Below are 17477 nucleotides of genomic sequence, written 5' to 3' on the forward strand. Positions count from 1 at the left end.
ATGAAGTGGGTAATAGTGATGTCTGGAAGAACTGTGTGGCCCACGTTATAAAAGAAGAGAACAAATATTATGTGTAAAGTTCCATAAATCCGATCGTTATTCAACCCGATATACATATATGTCAAATATATGTTTGACGAGAATTCGGTGTGATTATTTGTGTTTTCATTGTATTTTAGAGTTTTCGATTCGGAAATCAACTACCTGGAAAAATTCAGTTGAGATAACTTTTTCATGGGGTGATCAATTGCTATGATTGTAAGAATAAGTAACTGAAAAACTACCATTGAAAAATAATATGCCGTCGCCTATGTGGAGGCGGGAATTCTTCTCTGTGCCGTTCCAATTGATATTGGAAATACTATAATACCATATAAGGTCTTGTGATGCATTGTTTGGAACCTTTGGTGTAGTAATGAATATTACTGGAGTTCTCTCTCAACATCAAACTGTTATTTTAACACCTCGACACGTGTTTAATCTTCCTCTTGAAGATGTTCACTTGGTGATCGAAACACGTGTCGAGGTGATTAAATAGCGGAAAAAAACTCCAGTAATATGCATTTAAAGTCTTAATTGACCTTCAACTTCCGATACACACTAGTAGGGATCTTATATTTTTACTAGGATTGTCGCAGAATCCTTCTTCTACAATGTAGCCTTGATGAATTAGATTTCTTCTTCCATGTATTCACTGGTTACAGAAAAGTTGTACGTAACACAAACTAATAATTGTCATTGTCATTGTCAAAAAAACATAGTAATGTAGTTGAAACAGATGCAACTCTTTCAAATACTCATATCAAACCAAATCATCTAAAGGAAAATTCGTTCAGGCCAGTCTCAACTCCCTACACTGTAGGTTATTGGGCTTATTGGGCTGACACCTATCGGAAATCAACTACTCCCCTGGCAAATACCACGAAGGGCGTTGAATTATATCTGACAGGTGTCAGTGCAGGATTCTTCACTGAAGTTATTTCTGCATATGCGATACTACTGCCGCAATAGATTTTCAGTTATTGGAACACACTTGCAGACCGCTGTTTGGTCACTTGTCAGCGCAAGATATTGTCTATCATCAACATAAAGTCGATGATTCCCGATAATTGAAAATCGAATTCCTTCAGAGGCTGAAGCGGACAACAAACAACAGATTTATCATCGCCCCATCTGCCTGTGAACGAGGTAACCAACCGCATATCCGAAATGTTCCCAATTCTTGCATAAGGATTAAAATATTTTCACTTATAGTCAGTGGGTATACTTGAAGACTGGCTATAAATCAAATCATATATAGCATGGGTTCCCAACCGGTGGTACGCGTACCACTGGTGGTACGCGTACTGCCGGCCGCTGTGGATATGGCACAAGCCGTGTTGAGAGAAAAGGCAGCCAAAAAGAATTAAAAAAATACCACTGTCAAATAACACAGTAAAAAGACGGATTGACGATATGTCTAATAATATTGAAGGACAACTGGCTTTAAAACTCCAAGAATGCTCTTATTTTTCGATTCGAGTTGACGAAAGCATTGTTGTTACAAACATGGCGGAGATACTTGTTTTCGTGCGATTTGATTATGATGAAGAGGTGATAGAAGAGTTTTTTTCTGCAAATCACTTGAATCAAATACCACATCGGAACTCATTTTTAAGGTAATTGATGAATATGTGCTCAAAGTAGGCATTCCCTGGTCCAAGTGTATTGGCTTGTGTACAGATGGGGCAAAAGCTATGTCAGGAAAATTGACAGGGCAAGCAGCAAAAATGAAGATAGTTGCTCCTGAATGCAAATAAAGTACGCATTGTGTCTCCTATCGAGAAGCCTTAGCTCCTAAAGGTATGCAGGAAAATATTAACTCCGTTCTATCAAATTCTGTGAAAGCTAAAACTTCATAAATACTAGAGCTCTCCTTGATGTGTGAAGAAATGGGTGGCAAGTTCAAAACTTTATTCCTGCATACAGAAGTGAGTTGGTTATTTCGCGAGAAAATTTTGAACCGTTTCTTTGAACTGAGATCATAAGTTTTCATGTTTTTAAGTGAAAAAAATCATGACATGGAATAATTGTTTGCTGAAGAAGAATGGTTGTCAAGATTGGCTTACCTAGCCGACATTTTTGACAAACTCAACACACTGAACTTGGGACTTCAGGGACCAAACACAACAACCTTCACAGCCAGTGACAAAATAAACTCCTTCAAGAGAAAGTTGGTGCTGTTTTGTTCACAAATACAGGAGGAGAATTTATCTGCATTCCCCACTCTATCATCATTTTTTGAAGAAAATGAAATATCTCCGATGCCAGATGTGGTTGTAAATAGCATTGTTCACTTGGAAGGCCTTCAAAAAAGCTTTAAGAAGTATTTCTCTGAAGATTATTCAAAAGTGGACTGGATCAGAAATCCTTTTTCGAGAACCTCACCATGAAAGATTATTTTAAAGAGGAATCTTCAACTACTTTCTTGATCGGATGTAAAACCGAGTACCCTTTGCTCTTCCGGCAAGCTCTGCTATTTTGGATGCCATTTGTTATGAGTTACTTGTGCGAGAGAGGATTTTCTGAACTCTTGTACATAAAAAATAAATACGGGAGCAGAATAAGTGTTGAAGAGAACTTAAGAGTGAAGATAAGTTCCATTACTCCTAATGTTGATATTTTAATCACAGGCAAACAGCAACAAGTTTCGCACTAAAGACTATAAAAGTATATTCTGTATGATGATTAATTTCTTGCAGACTTTTTAATAATTTTTTATTTATATGTTTTTAAACCTATGGGTAATAAATGAAACTGTAAATTAATACCATTTTAAACTTTCTATTCCTCCTTTATTATAAGCATGTTATAAATAAACAAATATCTAACCATTGAATATGAAGTTTTCTCAGGAATTTAATTAAAAAAGCCTTTGAACAGTTTCAGAAGAGTAAATATTATACGTTTATTAAAATGTTTAGGTCTGGCGGCAATATTTCTCAAAATATCAAGTGATACGCAGGTGTGACGAGGTTGGTAACCCCTGATCTCTAGGAATCACACGTCAAAAGGTAAGACCTCGTTAGTCCTTACCCAACCAGCAAAATTGTTTTATAATTTCATGGTGCTACAATAGTTTTATTTTGTTGGTATTTTATAATTACTTCCAAAATGCTAATTGATTATATTAGACGAGCCGTGAATATATACTACAGTTGTAGGCAATAAAAGTGTTTTATAAATTTTTCATAGAAACGTTCATATAATAAAATTATAAATACGTCATAAAATAGTCACGAAATTATCACAGAAACTTTTTCACAACTAACTTATAAAATATGTTCTCCTATGAAATCAAATTGTTTTGTAGAAGATTTACATCACTTTTCTGTGAGGTTTTTATGCTCTTTATAAAACTATTTCAAGATTATTTTGTAACTGCTTCCTGAAGTTTTGATAAAATTATTTTATTGGAATGCTTTCAAATACAATTTTGTTTTCATTGCCATATTGTCACTTTTAAGATGATTTACCAAGTATTTCATAGTATGGTGTATTTACTACAATTCCAAAACAATAAAATAACTGTTATAAAATCAGATTGCTTCCTCTAATATATATTTGCTATTGCCAAGAAAAAATGCATCACTTTAGAAGAATCAGCTGACATTGATTTTAGAGGTCATGTAATGAAGTATAATTTGTCAAGTTTAATTTGACTAGCGTCCCAATAACTATATGCCTAATAACGTCGTGTAATATTGGTCACTGGAAAAAAATTAAGAAAAGTGGTTCGTTTTAGACGAAGACCCACGTAACCTAGTGTTTCAAATTTGTTCTTGCTAAAAACAGGATTATTAATGATTAAGTGTTTCTTAATAGTTTTATAGGGGTAACATAGGAGCTAAAAGCCATTAAAACTCTTGCTATTGATACCAAATTATTTTATAGAACGACGCCATTTTAAAATGATAACGACTCGGAATACTGGCATTAGATGAGTTGAAAATATGAAATACTGCACATATAGTAATATTTGCAGATGAAAAGTACATAGATATTATAAGATTATATTATTTAGAACAAACTGAGTTGATTTGCAACTGAAAAATGAATACGTCAAAAGAGTGAATTTTTGTATAATTGATAATTTTTTCCAAAAATTTTGACAAAAGAGTGGCGCGCTTAAATTTTACTGATAATAGGCTATATATTTGTCAATAAAATTTCATTCGCAGTTGAAATACCAATCTTTGAAGCACAAACAATGTCTTCACCGGTTTTATACGTACAAAAGTAAAGTTATTGAAATGGCCCCAACATTTCAGTTGGTGAAATATCTATCATATTTTTCTAGTGTCCAATACAAAATCACATCTTACGCCTGCATTATATTTGATAACCCTTACTTGGAATTAATAAAAAAACTTTTATAAAATTGTATTTCAATTATTTTATAAGATTCTTCACGAAACTGTTTTTCAAGAGTGTAAGAATAATCTTAAAGTGACTGCCGAAATGTTTATAAAACTGTTTTGTAGCGTTTGCAAAAGGGGTTACAAAGTATCATTAAAGACTATAATGTTTTATAAAACGGTGCCAATTTCCTATTTATAGCTGTTTTATAAACACATTGAAAACATTTCTGGGAGAAATACAGTTTTATAATTTGTTTCTCCGAAACGTTTTCACAACCATTATAAAATATAAAATTGCTAGTTGGGTAGTTCGCACAAGTTTCTACTTCTGAGGGTGATCTTTCGTAGGGGTTCGATATCTGGTTAACGGAAAAACATATTTTAAACATATTTAAACGATTCGTACTCCCTACTCTGTGGACAATTAAGACTGGTCTGACCGAAACCGTTCTGCAAGAGTGTTCCAATAATTGAAAATATATTGCGGCAGTTGTATCGCCAACAGCATATGCAGAAATAACTTCAGTGAAGAATTCTGCACTGATATCTGTCGGATATAATCCAAGGCTTGAAAGAAACTAGGTATAAAGGAACTAGGTGTGGACTGCGATGCAAAATACTATGGACAGACAAAAAGATCTATTGAAATAAGATATAAGAAACACTTAGCACACTTAAAATATGGAAGACCAGAAAAATCAGCAGTCTTCCATCATACTTTGCAACCAAACCATTCCATAGACTTCAGTTCATTAAGATTAGTTAGACAAGTTAACAATAACAGGCATCTAGATGCCTGTGAGAGTGTAGAAATAAGTAAACATAATAATATAATGAAATACGATGGTGGACCAATACCTAATAGTATACTATATAGCTTGTTTAAATAATATTTTATTTGACTATTACATAAAGACACATTGTAAAAATAATTTAAGACAAGTAGATAGGGCAATATTGTGAAATTAATTTTATATAGCTTATAATATTTCAATTATTGGATTTACCTAATTATGACACAAGGACACATTGTAAAATTTATTCAAGACTAGTAGGTAAGGCAATATGTGAAATTGATTTTATATAGCTTATAATATTTCAATTATTAGATTTACCTGACTATTACATAAGAACACATTGTAAAATTATTTTAAGACACTGAAAACGCAGGTACCTAGAACAGGTATCTATGATACAAATTAGGATGGCTTCGTAAGTATGGCTAGTTTGATCTTCCTCTTGAAGATGATAACTTCGTGATCGAAATACGTGTTGAAATAATGGTTTGATGTTAAGAAAAAACTCTAGTAATATTCATCACAATTTGTATAAATTCACTCACTTCATAGTTGAAAAACTGAGAAGCAAAGTTACAGAAACCTAAAGGTTTCAACTTTCAATGTTTGAGGGAGAAGATTGTTGAAATGGGCATCGTGAAAAAGTAGGAGAGAAAATGTAACAAGCCGGTGAGGCTACAAAAACTAGACAACTCAGATCGCTCCCAAGCAGTTATGAAAATTTGGTCAACATATTTTTTTATATTGACTCCAACAATAAAAATTTGGGAACCACTGTGAATTTTTTGCAAGGTAATTATTTCTATTTACATACGTGTATATATTTGCGGTGATACTTTTGGTTTCAGTACTCACTGGTTATCAACGATTCACAAATCATCGCATTTGATGTTATCAGTTCCTTAATTTGTAAAATATTTGTGATAATGATAGCAATTTTCGTAGTAGCGATACTTGGAGGGTAAGATTTGTACCAATATATAAAGTTTGTATCATTTAAATCATTTGTTGTTCCATTTCGGCATTCACTGTAGACAACCTGAACTTTGTGCATGTCGACAATATTAGAACATTTTATAATGATGAACTGTTCTTTAAAATTTTTCATGTTTTGTTATATCAAATATTATTTTTACATATTAAATATCATGATTCGGAATCATCTTATTTACAGGGTTCAAAAACCAATAGTTCACCAGTCATTTCAAGTTCAGTATCAGAAACAGCTTCTTTTATTCGAGAAACAAACTCAATGACATCCTCTTCAGCAGCTTTTCACACAATGGAAAACAATTTCAATTGTACGAATTTGGTAGATCACGCTTTATTTATTTACCCATCCAAAGAGACTGATTAGCTGATAACATGGGTATAAAAAAAGAAAATATATAATTGTCGGTGAAAGAAATAATAATGACAATACAATTCATAACCGTATCCGTATTCATAACCGGGTCAATTCACAAGAGCCGTTATTCCAATATTTCAATAATATTCATTATAATCTTCAAGGAAAAGCTACGAAATTTGTATGATGGTAGTACAATATAAAAATTATTATGAAAAATCTCAAACTTACTGTTAGTGAGGATGGCCGTGTCGAAAAGAATGTTACATTTAAACAATTGAAACATGTCAATACAATAAAAGAAGTCACTACTTCAAAAGAGGCTGACTGGATATAAAGATTATTATTGAATTAAAATTCACTAAAAATCGTTATTTGTTTTAAAATAATGGATTACCGGTAGAAGCCATGTGGTTGGAAAACAAAGAGAGAGACAAAAAACAATTGACAATGACAGCTGTCATGTGATTCAGTTTGAAAAAGTGTGTTAGTTTGTCGATGATCAAACTATGGAACAAAAAAGAACTGTTATGGTGCAAGTGTGATCAGAGACAACTGCTGTTCTATAAGTAACTCAATAAGAAAACCCAAAAATCAAATGTGTTAATTAATGAGGGTATTGTCAATTAATGAACATATTTGATTTTTGGGTTTTCTCATTGAGTTACTTATAGAACAGCAGATGTCTCTGACGCTTATCTTATTCAGAAAGTCCAAAACTGCTGTCTCCGTTTGATTCATGGTATGAGGAGAGGCCGAATATCTCACAAACTGAAAGAAAAGTGCTGGCTGAGCAATCTGAGCATGTAGTCATACAATTGCCGCAGGTTACATTCTAATTCCTTTTTTTTATTAAATCCTCAGAACTGAAAACCCGGAATATTGATTAAGGAAAATCACATGCAGAACTCACGTTTATAATTTGAATATGAGATGAAAAAATATGATTGATATCCCTCCACACAAAAAACAATTTTTCAAGTCTTGCTGCTCCTACCGAATTGCGTCCGTATGTGATTCACTTTTATTTTGAAATCAGAGAAAAATACTACCCTCACAGCAGTCGCTTGTTGAAATGTTCTTCGTTTATTTTCGATAGTGTTTGATTTTATTATCTCTGGAAAAATTTTTTTCATTAGCTCGTACTGATTTGTAGTATTTTGATCTCTTCTCGTATTCTTTTTACTCACTTTTTTTTATCTGCAAGGAAAGTGTAGAAAAGTGGGTCAACAGACCTAGGTAACACATTTATATTTGGTTTACTGACAAACAATAAGCAATTTATTATTATCATTATTTTAACCGGAGTTTGCGCTGATCAGGTCGTGTCCCTCGAAGCCCTAATACATTCGAGAGGGCGCGCCAGCATTACCAACCAACGACCACTCCTCACCCGTGGGGTGAGTGATCATTGGGTCCGAGAATAATGTGCCCTGGGTAAGCGCAATAAGCCGAGAATGACAGCCTTCTGCATTTGACCGGCTAAAATGTCTGCCTTGGGACGGAAAGCCGGCATGATTTTGAGTTTCGAGAGTAGATATGGCATAATTCCACCAAGGACTCCAATAATGAGAACAATCATCGTGATAGAGTGATCTGGATAGAGTCTGCGGAGCTCGATATTTTATCCGTTTCTTATTCTCTTCTCGGCAGATATTCGTCTCGCCAGGAACTGAAAACTCCACGACAAATATCGTCTTGCTCTGATGGTCAAGAAAGACTACATGAGCCTGACTGTGGGTTTCTGACACCTTGTGTCAGAAACCGACTGCGCGACTGCGACTACGACTGCGACGCGACTGCGGTAGACTGAGATGTTGAAGACACCATCCTGGCAGGCCATGATGAACCCCTCAGTTTTCAACTTCAACCCATTCGACCTGAGGAAAGTGAAAGTCAGGCGTTTCGATAAGCCAAATCCTTCAATGTTGTTGATGAAGACCCCATGCATCGGCTCATCCTTCTGTTGTCGCAGAAGTGCAACATTTATATGACGACTTTACAGGCTCCATCGAGTATCATTCTGTCATGTATACACTCCAAACTCAAATGTCCATGGCCTTCCTGTTGTCGGAGAAAGTACAACCGTGGAACGGATGATTTAAGATGCATATTCCTATGGAGATGCGTCATTTTTCGGGTCTTAACGTTGAGTTGATACAGCTCCTCCCGAGTCCATTTCACTACTTCAAACGAGTGGAGTAAGATTCGAACGGGAAGCGGAGAGAGTTCTTCACTACTGTTACCTCTTGTAAGTGGAGTTGTTTCACGCCGAGTTAAGTTTATGTCTCTCCAGCATCCAGACGGTGTAGGATGCGTCCATCTACGAGCTGTACATCCTTTCGCCATCCTCAAGGACTGTAGCAGATCCTTTTCTCCAGAGCTATAAAGTTTAAGATTATTCATATAAAACAAATGGATGACCTTGTGGCTCCGGTATCCGGAGGTGCCACAACTATACCTAGGAGTATTTCTTGATTTATGCATTTGGATATCTTTCTCACTCAGGTTATCATTGAGAACAATTTCAAATATACTCGTACCACTTCCTAAATGTTCCATTCAATATATTCCAGGGTTCGGTGTTCCAGCATCAATTTCAATTCTACTAGTTTTGGGGTTGCAACTTCAGCATACCAGATTGAAGGAGCCTGGAACGAAGATGGAAAAGGCGAAAGCATATGGGACTACTACACACACAATACGAGATTAATAGCAGATAACAGTACAGGCGACGTGGCATGTGATTCATATCATCAATACAAAGTCGATATCGACCTAATCAAATCGATGGGGTTGAAACAGTATAGATTCTCAATAGCTTGGACAAGGATTTTACCCACAGGCCAAATAGACAACATCAATCAGAAGGGTTTGGATCATTATAGCAATGTTATAGATGCACTGATCGCTAATGGAATCGAACCGGTGGTGAGTTATTCAAAAAAAGTTCTTAAAACCCATTTCCTGCCAAGGGTAGTGAAAACCAAAGCAGGAACTGAATTTTTCTTTATTTTGTCAAAAAATACACAAATTAAGATATATTTTAAAAAAAACAACCTTGTACAGGGTGTTGCAAATATAAAATGTTGCGTATACGCATCAATGGCCGTTAATGCTATACGAAACGTGAAAACCTAATGACTGCTCCTAACCACCAAATTCGTAGTTCCATCAGCATTGACCGTAAATATTATGATATGTGCTCGTGCATATAATAATCCACAAGCTTATAGGTGGAAATCTTCAAAACAGGCCGGATGAAGGTGAACATTGCATTTCTAGCACATTTATATCGTTTGGCTTTTGCACTTGCGGCACCTTCTGCTGGCTTTTTCTGGATGTTCAACAACAATGTGTCCCACATTATCTCTTCTCACCTCACGAGGAAGTTTATTTTCTGAAGGCCGTCAATTTCCTGAATATATAAGTGGAGCCCTGGAAACTTCGGCTTCATCATTTGTCACCTGTTCGGATTTTATGAGTGCTAGCACTGAATATGAGAGGAAATCTATTTGAGACATTTTCACTTCATTGCTTGGATTGTACACTTTCCAAGAATTGACAATAATGCTATCTATTGCATTTATAAATAATGGCCACCACCATTTTTTGCCTCGGACACGAATTCGATAATTAGCGATGCCATTATCGTGTAAATCGACACCTCCCATGTATTTTTTATATTTTATTATCACCTCCGGCGCCGTGATACTCGGCTCCTTCTTTTCTTTACGTCTATACCTCTTGACACTTGCTAAAGGAGTTACTGCATAATTATTCGTCATAACTGTCACAACAGAATTATCATTCCAGCGTACAGCACATACTTCAGCATTATCATCATAATAGTAATCATATGCGCCTCTGTCCCTTTTAGCTAAAGAAGCTGTTTTCTCAAGAGGGCAACCTCCAATTCGATTTTCTCGCACTGTACCTGTTGCGAATATTCCCTTTTCTTTTAAAGCACAAAAAAGCTTATAGGACGAGAAGAAATTATCAAAGAACACCCTGTGCTTAAAAGTATCATTGATCACTGGAAGTAGGCCCAGTACCACATCAGCACCTATTCAAGGTCACTCTTTTCAGTTTTTGAACCACCATAAGGAATAAATTGATACAGGTATCAATCAGAAGAGCAGAGACACCACAACTTATACCCAAATCGTACGGGTTTGCCCTTCAAAAACATTTTCGCGGAGTGCCTTCCGAAGTACGGCACCATTTCTTCATCAACAGATAAATTATGAGAAAATACTCCAAACTGCAAAAACTTCTGATTCATGGTGTCAAATAAGGGCCGAAGTTTCGAAAACTTGTCGTTCTTATCTAATTTTGTATTATCAGATAAGTGGATATTTCTTTTTATATTGCGAAATTTATTCCTGCTCATGCATCCTTGCACTAATGGTACTCCTTTGTCTTCATCACGGCTCCAATACATGTCCATCTGAGGTAACGTATGATATCCCGTCAAAATAAGAATGCCGATAAACTTTTTTAGTAACGGCACAGAAAACATAAAATCATGCCTATTACTGTCCGCCGCATATTTGTTAGAAAAGTCCACAATCAGATTTTGAATTTCTTCATCAAAGTATAAACAAAATACTTCAAACGGAGTTTTTCCGCTTATAAAGTCCATCAGTACTTGAACATCGCTATGTTCGCTTGACTTTGGTGAACTGCTGTACGTAGGCTTTTTTTTTTCCAAGCAGCTGGTGATACTTCTTTCTTTTTGTATTTAGTTTTGCTTCGCTTTCGTTGTGAGGGCCTGCTTCGTTGTCATTTGTTTCCTGTTCATTTGTTTCCTGTTCAACTCCAGATGTTGAAATAGTAAACGTACCAGCTATATCTCGGGGTATCTCATCGCCTACAAAAGCATAGGATTTACAACTACATACGTATTTCATGAAAATGTTATTTCTTACCTATTAGCAGATTTTCATCCACCTCCTCTTCATTAGTAAGTTCATCAACATCAGGGGGTACAATTACCCCCTGATGTAACGTAACGTAAGAGCACGTCGCTGTTCATAATCCGACATTTTAATTGCTTTATACTCTATCTATTACCTTTCATGAGAAGACCCTCAAAAACACAACGTAACCCCTTCGAATATTTGATAAAACTGACTGAAAATACCCATAAACCACTAGATGCTTGCTTCCCACTAAATACGAACATACGCGTCGCACGTGCAGTACACAATGCATCTCTGGAGTGGTATCTCTTTCGGCCGTTGATGCGTAAACGCAACATTATAAACAACGACCCCGTTTTCATTACCAAAATAAAAAATCTACCTGCTGTTCATGAAATCTTTTCAAATAAGACCTACAAAAACTGAAAAATATGAAACACACCCCAAATTGTAAATATATTTCCTTATGTAACGTCACATTATCGAGCAAGAATATCGGCATAACTACGCTAAGTTCAATAAATAATTATACCTCTATGGATAAACATTTATCAATGGTGGTTACTAAAATATATACACTACTAACATAAGTCTCATAATACCAAATACCGACATCCTAGTAAAGACACAAATAGTACAAAGAAAATGAAACCACAATGTTGCGTATACGCATCAACGGCGCTAAATGGGTTAATGAATCATGATAGATACAATTGGAACCTATGGCGTAAAATAAATCTGAATGAATCGAAGATGTTTTGTATAAAAGTGTATAATAATGAATTCTTATTGCAAAGCGCTTTCGACTTTCGTCATCATCAGTGCTGACCTGAATGTAAGTGATCTAATGGAAAAAAAGTTTTTTGGGATTTTTTTTTGAGGTTATTAATTAAGGAAAAATTATTGATGATTACTTACTTGTCAGGCAACAGAAAGTATTGAAAATGAGGACATAGTACATTTGTAAGATTTGATTTATATAAAACTCATTAGCCTCTTAACCAACGAAATACATGTTCGAGATTGAGACCATGTGGTTCAGTCAAAGTATGATATGAATGAAGGGCAACTTGAGACGGAATGTGTCAAGTGTCATGTTGAATATAGTAGTACCAACTTGAGGAGTGATCCAGTATGGATTTTAAAAATTTTCGTTGTGGAGAAGCCAATATAGAATTATATATTTTGATAATAAATTTCAAATTATTTTAATTACAATTCATAATCTTTTTATGAATGAGAAGGAAATCTCTATATAAGTTTACTTGAGTATTCAAGCAGTGATCATTGTTAGAAAGCTCTTTGGAACGTGGCCTTCAACTCAACCACTTTGGTTAGTTCACCTTCTGTGATATATTTTTCTTTACCTTACTTTGATCAAAATATTTGTACCGTTATTTCCAAATTTATAGAAAATACCATACTTGGTAAAAAATTCATTTAAATCTCACAATTACACAAGCAACTTTCTAGTGAATTCCAAAGACAAAATCAACAAGTTACATAGAAGTGGAGTATATAAGCTTGACTGTTCTGATTGTTCTGCATCTTATATTAGTAGAACCTGTAGACCTCTCATCACTCGCATTAATGAACATCTAATACATCATACAATACTTCTTCAGAAACTTGAATATTATAGAATATGCGGAACAGCTTACGATTTTTTCTCCTCCTACCTCACCAACAGATTCCACATAGTGCAATACCAGGATTCTCCGAATCATCAAACATGGGGTACCACAAGGGTCTGTATTAGGTGCTCTCCTACTCATTTTATATATTAATGACCTACCACAAAACTTGGCACCGTCATCATGCATGATGTTTGCAGATGATGAAACCATATACGAATCACATGTTGATAAGCAAATATTGTCAAATTCAATGGAATTGGCGGAGCGTAGAGCGGAAGAATGGTTTCTAACAAACAAATTGAAACAAAACCCCAATAAATGCCAAAGTATTTCCATTTCAACTAATTGTCGTGAAAACTCAGCAAATAAAGTTAAACTTTTGGGTATAACCTTGGATCACTCTTTAAAATGGAACTGTCATGTTGACCAACTGTGCTCTAAACTTTCTAATCAACTATATCTCCTAAGACAACTGAAAGAAGTAACCAGTTTCGAAGCAGTCTCTCACTTACAGTTCTCCGAATACAGAAAAAGGCCATACGGATATTAGCTTGTGTGGGATATAAATAATTTTGTAGAAACTCCTTCACCAAATTTAAAATTATGTCACTATATTCAGCGTATATTTTTTATTGCCTGTTACAGATCCACAAGAACATCGGTATCTACCAAACTCACTCCGATATGCATAATTATAATACAAGGAACAATAATCAGTTGATCAATCCGCGATACAGACTCACTACCTCGACCAAAATTTCACTCGATTTGAACCTCTTCAATAAACTTCCCGCCCACATAAAAAATTTGAGCAAAAACGAGTTCAAGAGAATGATTTAGGCATTTTTCAATAACAACGCATTCTATTCTCTCGATGAATTTAAGAACTACCAACTGAATTATATAAATAATGAGTTGACATAATGTGAGTGATCATCCCGCTATGACTTCTATTCTCTCAACCTGCTGTGATATCTTTACTTCAAAGTCTAATTGTTATTTTATCTGTATTTGTAACTCATCTATTACGTATTTATGAATGTATGTGTATGTGTATATGTGTATACATGTAGAGAGTGTGGTCCACTAAGTCTGCAATAAATGGGAAACTTTTTTATTATCGATTTCACAGAAAATTTTATTCTTGAGAAAAGTTGGTGCATGTTCCAAAACTATACCATAACTAAGCAACTTTTTTCTTCAACATATTTCTATATTTTTTGAAATAAGGGTACATTACTCTTGAACGAACTTTATAGTTTTTGGCCTATCCTATATGGTGTTTGTCATGAAGCCATTTCAGGTACACTTGGTATAATTTTTGAACATGCACCAACGTTTGTCAAGAATAAAATTTTCTGAGAAATCGATAATGAAAAAGTTTCTCATTTGTTGCACACTTAGTGGACCACACTGTATATATATATATATATATATATATACATATATATATATATATATATATATATATATATATATATATATGTGTATATATGTATTTTTTTTCTTATTGTGTAACTTCAAATTGTGTATTCTGTACGACTTGCTACAAATGTGTATACATAATGTAGTCAAATATAAATATCTAACTAAAAAAACATGAAAAATCTGCATTTGACAACCATATTGAATTTCACAATCATAACTTTAGCACCAATAGAGATTCCAAAATTTTACATAAAATTGGCAATAACAATTTCCTCAGACTGGACTTGTTTGAAAAGCTAGAGTTTTCCAAAGAACTTTCTAACAATGATCACTGCTTAAATACTCAAGCGAACTTATACAGAGATTTGTTTTCCCTTCGTTAAAGGATTATGAATAATTTATTACTAAAATATATAATTCTATATTGGTTTCTCCACAACAAAAATTTTTAAAATCCATAGTGGATCACTCCTTAAGTTGGTACCACTATTTTGAACATGACACTTGACACACTCTGTCTCAAGTTACCCTTCATTCATATCATACTTTGACTGAACCACATGGCCTCAATCTCTAACATATATTTTGTTGGTTTTTAGATTATAATGAGTTTTATATAAATCAAATCTTACAAATGTACCATGTCCTCGTTTTCGATACTTCCTATTGCCCGACAAGTAAGTAATCATCAATCATTTTTCCTAAATTCATAACCTCAAAAATTTAACAAAAAATTGATTTTCACAAAAAACTTTCTTTCCAGTTAGATCACTTACTTTCAGGTGAGCACCGATGATGACGAAAGCGCTTTGCAATACGAATTTATAATTATTCACTATCATACAAAACCTTTTCTATTCATTCATTCAATAAGTGTATTCACCTTCCCAAATCTATTTGAAATAAATCTATTGAAAACATTTTTCATACTTCAAAACAAAAATACTATCTCACTAGGCTAACCAAATTAGTTTCATCAGTAGATGACTAAAACTAGATATTACGGCTATGTTAATGTTTTCATGCAACTGAAATATTCCATATCTTTTTTTATCGACATAACTGCGTGAATTTCTAAGTATTCAAACAAATAAAAATGTTCTATTCATTAGTAATTTGTCGTATTTAATGATTTTGCATACCAAAAAAAAAATAAGAAATTGTACGATACTTATCTTAACATTTCGAAGGCCAAAGTCTGCCTTCGTCTTCAAAAATATATAAAATGTATTTCTGTCTATACGAAACTTTTTCGATGCTGATTATTTCTATTTCTCAACTTCTTCGACAGATGTCGAAAGAGTTTTCAAATACGAATTACGTCACATTCGAAACATTCGATGTAGTACGCCACTTCCATATTTTTCTTCAAGACAGGTAGCCAAGTACGATCCGTTTCTAAATAGCTAAGAAGCACGTGTTCTCCAATACAATTATCATATTTTTCAGATTGTGTAAGGTGAAACTACCAATAGAAAGCAGATAAAAGGTCCTCCACAAAAAATTACTTTCGTTCAGTATCACTCATTATGTTACATTGTTATTAGTGTAAATTTTACCTGTTTCAATATCTGATAAATACTTGTTTTCTACCTGAAATTGTCACGTACAGAGTAAACAACGTGCTGTTTCGAATGAAACCTTTGTCACTGTTCATAAATGTCATTTCACATTTTTCGAATGTCATAGCTGAATACCGCACTTCCCTGGGAATCACGAAATGAGTTTTAAGGATTGAAATATATGAGCACATTGATCAAACAAATAAAAAATCCCACGCGTAATACATTTATTCCTGTCATTCAAGGGTTCGAACAGTGCCACCTACTGTTCTAAGCATTTTTATTCAATACAATATTCAATATAATAATGCATCTGAGAACAGGCAAATTTGATTTACATGTGTATGTTTAGAACGCTAATTTTCGGAAACTCCTCATTAAAATATAAAACGTCAGGGTATCACTAGAAACAGAATTGAACGTCAATCAAGACACCTGCCGGATATAATCCAACGCCTTTCATGGTATTAGCCAGGGGAATAGTTGTTTTCTGATAGGTTTCACTCCATCAACCTACAGTGTACAGAGTTGAAACTTGCCTGAACGAATTGTTCCTTTAGATGATTTGATTTATAGCCAGTCTTCAAGATGGGGTGATAACAAACCTGTTGTTTGTTGTCCACTTCAACTTAGTTCGAGGAATGATACTCTGAAGGAATTCGATTTTCAGTTATTGGAAATCATCGACTTATGTTGATGATAGACACTACTTTGCACTGACCAATGGCCAAACAACTCGAAACCGGTCTGCAAGTGTGTTCCGATAATTGAAAATATATTGCGGCAGTTGTATCGTCAACAGCATATGCAGGAATAACTTCAGTGAAGAATCCTGCACTGACACCTGACGGAAATAATCCAACGTTCTTCGAGGTATTAGCCAGGGGAGTAGTTGTTTTCTGATAGGTATCAGTCCATTAACCTACAAGGTAGGGAGTTGGGAAGGCATGAACGAATTGTTCCTTCAGATGTTTTGTATCAGGGGTCGAGAACTATCGATGGCGCTATCGATAATTATCGATAGTTTCAACTATCGAACACTATCGATTATATTTTTAGACTATCGATGGTATTCGATAGTTGTGTTATGTGAGTGATGTCAACGTATCTTGACATTTTTTACTTGATATTGACCGTTGACATAAATGACACAATGGAAGAAGTGAAAAAAAAGGGTAGAAAATAACATGACTTAGAACAAAATTGAGAAAAAAAGAGAAAGACGAAACTTCTTGCATCAGTTTCATCTGTCATTATAGGATAAGAAAAAAGAAGAAGAAAAAGTCACCAGTCAATCCAGTCATCGAATGTTTACATTTTATATTTTATGGTTTGTTTTGTTTTAGTTGTATTTATGATTTGTATTTTTCTATCAATTAT

The 17477-nt window shown here is 34.4% G+C and overlaps 1 protein-coding gene across 1 annotated transcript in view; it reads left to right on the forward strand.

Moving 5' to 3' along the window:
• Nucleotides 1-6005: 6005 nt before the first annotated feature.
• Nucleotides 6006-17477, forward strand: part of LOC111514812 (myrosinase 1) — a 42703-nt gene continuing 31231 nt past the window's right edge. Inside the window, exons 1-2 of the mRNA XM_074183415.1 lie at nt 6006-6158; nt 9122-9476. Coding sequence (XP_074039516.1) covers nt 6124-6158; nt 9122-9476 — 390 coding nt within the window. The 5' untranslated portion in view covers nt 6006-6123. The remainder of the gene's footprint in view (nt 6159-9121; nt 9477-17477) is intronic.

Source organism: Leptinotarsa decemlineata, unplaced genomic scaffold (genome assembly GCF_025532065.1).
Source record: "Leptinotarsa decemlineata unplaced genomic scaffold, Ldec_3_MD MMD2_tig00026340_RagTag_RagTag, whole genome shotgun sequence".
Classification (NCBI taxonomy): Eukaryota; Metazoa; Arthropoda; class Insecta; order Coleoptera; family Chrysomelidae; genus Leptinotarsa; species Leptinotarsa decemlineata.